The sequence below is a fragment of the Cupressus sempervirens genome, chromosome 1 (genome assembly GCF_028749045.1).
Source record: "Cupressus sempervirens isolate cs-2001-9-10 chromosome 1, ASM2874904v1, whole genome shotgun sequence".
Classification (NCBI taxonomy): Eukaryota; Viridiplantae; Streptophyta; class Pinopsida; order Cupressales; family Cupressaceae; genus Cupressus; species Cupressus sempervirens.
The window spans coordinates 232842038-232848219 of NC_143118.1; the positions used below are offsets into that span (position 1 = coordinate 232842038).

At 34.6% G+C, this 6182-nt stretch overlaps 1 protein-coding gene across 1 annotated transcript; it reads right to left on the bottom strand.

The window, feature by feature from the left end:
- Positions 1 to 688: 688 nt before the first annotated feature.
- LOC149577020 (uncharacterized) lies at positions 689 to 2827 on the bottom strand. The gene is made up of 7 exons (XM_089824928.1): positions 2687 to 2827; positions 1596 to 2566; positions 1432 to 1500; positions 1275 to 1340; positions 1097 to 1186; positions 931 to 996; positions 689 to 844 (listed from the first exon to the last, which is right to left on the bottom strand). Exons 1-7 carry the CDS (start codon positions 2736 to 2738, stop codon positions 704 to 706), a joined length of 1455 nt encoding a protein of 484 aa, XP_089681054.1. The 5' UTR covers positions 2739 to 2827; the 3' UTR covers positions 689 to 703.
- Positions 2828 to 6182: the final 3355 nt, after the last annotated feature.

Here is a 6182-nt window from a genome sequence, read left to right on the forward strand (position 1 = left end):
ATTTCTTTCATGGAGTTCCTAATAAATCTCAAGGTTCTCATTTAGGTGACCAATTGCCTGGAGGTCCACGAATATTGCCTGATAAAGTTTATTGCCAGGAGGTCCTAATCGATCTTGACTGATAAAGTTTATTTCTAATCAATATTGTATCAAAAATTCAAACTAGTTAGGTATTGAATTAAACTTGATAAACAAATGATAGAGAAGGAAAACTTTAAGCTTGAACAAGATCATAAATCATATGACGATGACATATTGCAAATGATTAACTTATGCTTAAACAGTGATAAATTTTATTGTTACTCAATATTCTATCAAAGTTTCGAACATATTAGGTATTGAATTTAATGTCATACATAAACATATCTAATTTACTGTCATACATGCACATATCTAATTTAATGTCATACACGAACATATCTTATTTAATCACATACATGAACAAACATATAATATAAAATGATAACCAATAATGTCATGTACATTAACAAACACATAATATATTATGATAACAAATAATGTCGCATATGAACAAACATATCATATATTAACCAATAATTTCATAAGTCGAATAATGTCATACATCAAATAAATGTCATACATCAAATATAAAATGTCATATACATCAAATGTGTATCGAATATGTCCACTGATGCCTATATATATATATATATATATATATATATATATATGTCTAGATCAACTATATCTTTTTCTTCCCACGAGGGGAAGGAAACAAATCTCTCGACGTCTTATGTCGTCGTGTCGAGGGAGATGGTGGAGATGATAGGGTCCTCCTGACACGCTCGCTCGTCCTCTTGTTGAGGCTCTTCTCCAACTCGAGCTGATACAAACAAAGTAGATATGAATCAGTATTTATTATATGTTGAAATCAAATATATGTACACACAAAATCAATTATTTTCTTACCACCATCAAATAGTCACTCTGTACGTCCACCTCGAAGGCTCGTGGACGATCAGGCGTGACGAGACCCTACAACAATTCAATAAATATAATCACTTATAAATAACATTAGAAATTTTGAGACTAACTATTATAAACAACAACTAAAACGGAGAAAATTCTTTCATACCTCAGTCAATGGCTGTGAGCTAGCCATAGCTGCGGCCACTCCATGATCAACAGACTGTCGGAGATGAGGAGGTGTGTCCGACGTCATGAGCTGCATGTCATACAATACACGTTACATGTAACATGAAACATGAAACAAATATAATCAAATGAATTAAATTAACATGAAACAATTGTACCTGTACGAAGCTTGTACGATGTCTATGCTCTGAGTCCATACTAAAGGTTGAGGGTCCTGTGGAGAACTGATGCACATGCATAATTTTTTTTGTCAATCCTTAATATGATAACTTAATAAATATATGTATTAATTTAAATGATTAAATCGATACATACCTCTGGACTCGTGGAGGGGACAAAAAATGGGGCCGGAGCATCGCTGCTAGGCTCGGCAACACTTTGACCCTGAATTTTGAACAATGTCAATAGATGCTAATTAATTAATCATTCACTATACATATGAAATGTGATCAAATTAGTAAATTATAATTGTAATTTACCTGTGTGTCAATGCCAAATGTTTCGTTCAAGAACTGATCAGTGACGAGCCCATCATCCGCAGCATCTCCAGCATGAGTGCCAAATGTGCATAGGGATCCGCATGAAGTGCACATGTGACCACGATGCACAGAAGGCTCCCCCTCAACTAATGGGCCCGTGGAATGGATGAGGGTCTGCGTCAAAGCATTAATGGTCCCTAGAGTGTTGGCCTCTACATGTTCCTTCACAACTGAAGGAATAGTCACATGCTCACGCTGTGGCTTGACCACAGGTGCCCTAACTACATTAGGGTCATGACGTGCTCCCGGCCTCTCAAATGATGACCCCCCACCTCTACCCTGGGAGTCTAATAGATCAAAATAATTGGGGATCTCCCCAAGGACAAACTCACAATACAATTTCTTCAAAAAATACATTGGGACCTTGTGATTGTTGCAAGGAGGGGCATCAAAAACCATCCACCATCTATCCCAAAAATGATTTCTCATAGCATCATGTATACACCAATGGATGGGGAACCGTTTAGTACCCTCTCTAACAGTATTTTGCTCACTGGGTTTTCTAAATAATGCACATATTGAACCTTTTGGTATTTCTTTTTTTTTAACATTTTCATATGACAATTTATTTGCATAAAATCTTTTTTGTTCTTCCCTCTTAACCCGCCAAACATCTAACTGACCAGTAACTGAGGCTATCTGGGTCTTAATGGATTTGAGGGATGATGCCAATTGAGCCCTCATTGGATTGGTTTGTCCAGCTTGTTTCAACCGACCAATGAGTCCTTCTAATTCAATTTTGCCTATCTCAATTTCATTTAATATATTTTCTTGTGTGCCTAGTGGAGGTCTTGGAATTGGTTCGGGTTGTGGAATTTGTTGTTCTTCAGGAGGGTTTTGTGGATTTTGGTTTTGAGGTTCTTCAGGTTCTTGAGGGTTTTGTGGATTTGCCGGTTGATTATGGACATTTCCTGATAAAGAATCAATTGAAATCCAAATGAATAAACAAATCTAAATAAAAATTGTAAAAACCCTATAAAACAATATGAAAAACATATAAAATAATGCAAAGTCAAGTTTAGATTACATACGGCATCGGCGTCGGCGTGCTGGTGATCTTGGATTTTGTCGGCAAGGAGGCATATTGGCAAGGGATGTTGAAAATGATTTGTTTTCCAACTCGCGTGCGTGCTGCCCTTATAAACAGTAAAAATCACTGTTAATATGATGGGCCATGGGTGTGTAGCCCATCATTTATAAAAAAATTTACTTTTTAATAGCGCGTACACGCTATTGTGCATACGCACTATGGTTTGGGTAACCCGAACCATAGTGCGTATGCGCTATAGTGCGTACACACAATAGCGTGTGCGCACTATTGAAAAATGAAAAAAAAAAGGCTTGTCACCTTTTTGGCACCACAACTCGGTGCATATGCCCCTATATTCAAGTCTAACTAATGTTAAGATAATCTTAAGTTTAGCAACTATTATCCCGATGCTACAAGACATGAGAAATATTATAAAAAAGGTTCAACAAAGAGCTTTGTACATGTATTGCAGAATACAATAAGTTACGTAAAATGATATGTAATAGCTTGAATACTCTGAATCAATTACTACCATTAGATGAATCAAAGTTTGCAAAGTGGATAGAAATAACAGATTTGAACAATCTTGGGAACTTTTAACATATTGGTGCAAATTATGAGGTATATGCTAGGGTACATGGAGTTGACATACCAATGCAGTACTATGCCTGCATCAACCTTGACTCCAACCCCAACGAAGCATGAAGCGAAGCAGAATCAGAACCAAAGAAGGTACTTTCAAGTGTTACAAGCGAAGACTTCAAGAAGATCAAAGACTCTGTGCTTGACTCTGTCAAGAAATTTTTCTACAATCTTTCATTAAAAAGATTTAGATTTCCTCTAGAGGAATTGCTCAAAGAAATGTCAATTATTTTTCCACAATATTGGTCTCTAAACTATCTGACTGATTTTCAAAGAAGCATGATGACTTTGGTTCAACATTTTTGCAAACCTAAAGTAATTAATAAAGTAACTATAAATGGAATTTTAGATGAATCTCAACCAAGAGGTCAATCATATTCTTTTGCAAACATAATGAGGAAACAATATGATCTTATGGAGAACCCAAATGAAGAGAGAGCGGTAACAAAGCTTTGGAAAAACCTTGGTGAGAGCAATTAGTTGAGAGAATCAATACCAAAATATTTCGAACTTACTAATTTATGTTTAACAATGACATTGAGTTCAGTGGAGGATGAGCGAGTTTTTAGTAATTTGGGCTTCCTAAAGTCAAAGGTTAGAAACAAATTAGACAAAAAATTGGAAAAAAAAATTCAGGCTCTATAATTCTAGGTATGAGGTAGATAGTTTCCCTTATGACAGGGCTCTCATCATTTGGAGAAACCAATGTAAAAGAAAAGATATTTCCAACATTTTAAACCCAAGTGGCGGTGGCAGTGGCAGTGGTGGTGGCAGTGGTTCATGTCCTGATATTGGAAGCAATGAAGATGATGTTGACTTTGGCATGCATACTGATGTTGACAATGAATATGAAGAAAACACAACGAACAATGAAATGTTATATGCAATAAATGAGGAGGATTTTGATGATAGTGATGCTGAGCCGGTCCAAGTGAAGTGGCAACTATAGCAGCTTCTCAACTTCAAGTTCTAACTTCTGTGTGAGTCAAGGAGTAGGTTAGTAGCTCTGATCTAAGACTTTATCTACTAATTAATAATGTTTATAGAAGTTAATTTATAGCCTTCATTCACTATCCTTTTATAAATGCTTAAAAAAAATTTTGAACATGTTGATGATACAAACTTACATGTTGAGATTTTCATTGAAAGTAGTTTTTACTTTTAGAGTCTACTGATGCTGAGATTTTCATTGATTGTATTTTTAAACATGTTGAGATTTTCATTGATTCTAGTTTTAATATAGTAGTACATGTTGAACTTGAGATTTTTTCATTCTAGTTTTTAAACATTTTTACTTTTATATTTTCACTAATAATTAGATGGGATACATTTTGTGAAGTGTTAGTGGAGCAGATTAGGACAATGAAATGTAAGGGTATAAAAGAAAGTGTTTTTCATATGCAAGCATGTATGGATGTGTTGTGATGCTCAACTAATGCTATGAGTAAGCCTTGATGTTGAATTATTGATTAGGGAAGATGCAAGCTTTAGTGAAATTATTCTAACATGTGTGATGCTCTGTAGCAATTCAATTTTGATGTTTAATATCTCTTATTTGAATCGGGTAGTGAATTGAGAAAGTGGCTATAACCTTCACCCTTTAGTAATAATCTTTTTTTGTTCTCTCAACTCTTACTAGTGTTGTAGACATTTAATAGGGTCAAGTATCCTAACAATGACTAATGTAATAAATGTTATGTATTGACTCTTAATACCTATAGATCTCCCAATAGAGACATTTTCATATTAGTGCATTGATCTTATGGAGTTAATCTCACTAGGGTTTTACCTTAGATAGGGTTTCCTTGAGAAGAAATCATGATGTTATGAGTTCTCTTATGGTGTATGATTTACTTGTATGCATTGTGATTTATGGTTTCATATGGTCAAGTTATAAGTTAATTAATTGCTATAAAAGTGTTGCAGCTGTGTTAATATTTTTTATTTTGATGAATAGTTATCTTTTCCGGCTATGTGCCGAGTGATCTTGCGGGATAATCTTGTATCCCCCAAACCCTTTTTTGGATATGTATCTTTAATTTTAAATTAATATGGTGGTCTATTCATCAAAAAAAAAAAAAAAAAAAAATCCTTGGAGGCAATATCTTTGGGAATCATCTTATTTTCTTGCTGAATCTTTTGTATCTACGTAGTTCCATAATAGCTTCTTCCAGAAGAATCTGTTGAGATTATCAATAATATCGCTTTTATAGTTATAGCCTTGGCTACCAAAACCCTATAACTTCTTTGAACAATAGAACCTCCATTTTTATTTTAAAAAGTTAAAAAATCAAATTATTAAAAGTTTGAAACAGTCCATCTGTCAGAAGCTGCAATCCCCAAAGCTTATCAAGAACCTAAAAAATGAAATGATCAGTTGATTCATTTCAAAACAAACTGCAATCTAGAAACTAAAAATTTGTCAAAACATCCAAGTCTATTGATGTATCAAAATCCTCAAAAACATTTAAACCCTTCGAAACAAATTGCAGAACATTGTGTTTGCACATTTCTATTAGAGCATCTCAGTCTTGGTCTAGGTAGAAGGAACTATTTCATTTAGGAATCGAACTTGCTCCACTTGTTCATGGGCATGCATTACTACTTTTCTTTAGTTTAGTACTAGGGATTCGTTGGCCTTGGAAGTTAGAAAAGATTCTATAGACAATAACATCATTATTCAGCCTGACCGAGACCCCATCAAACCCTGACATTTCTGCAATGAAAATCTTCGGATTCTGATTGGCCCTTTCATTGTTATGGACATCAATTCTAAGCCTTACTACACTCATATGACATATTACGCTTAGCATACCTATCTTTACAAAATTATGTGAACTCTGCCGCAAGATATT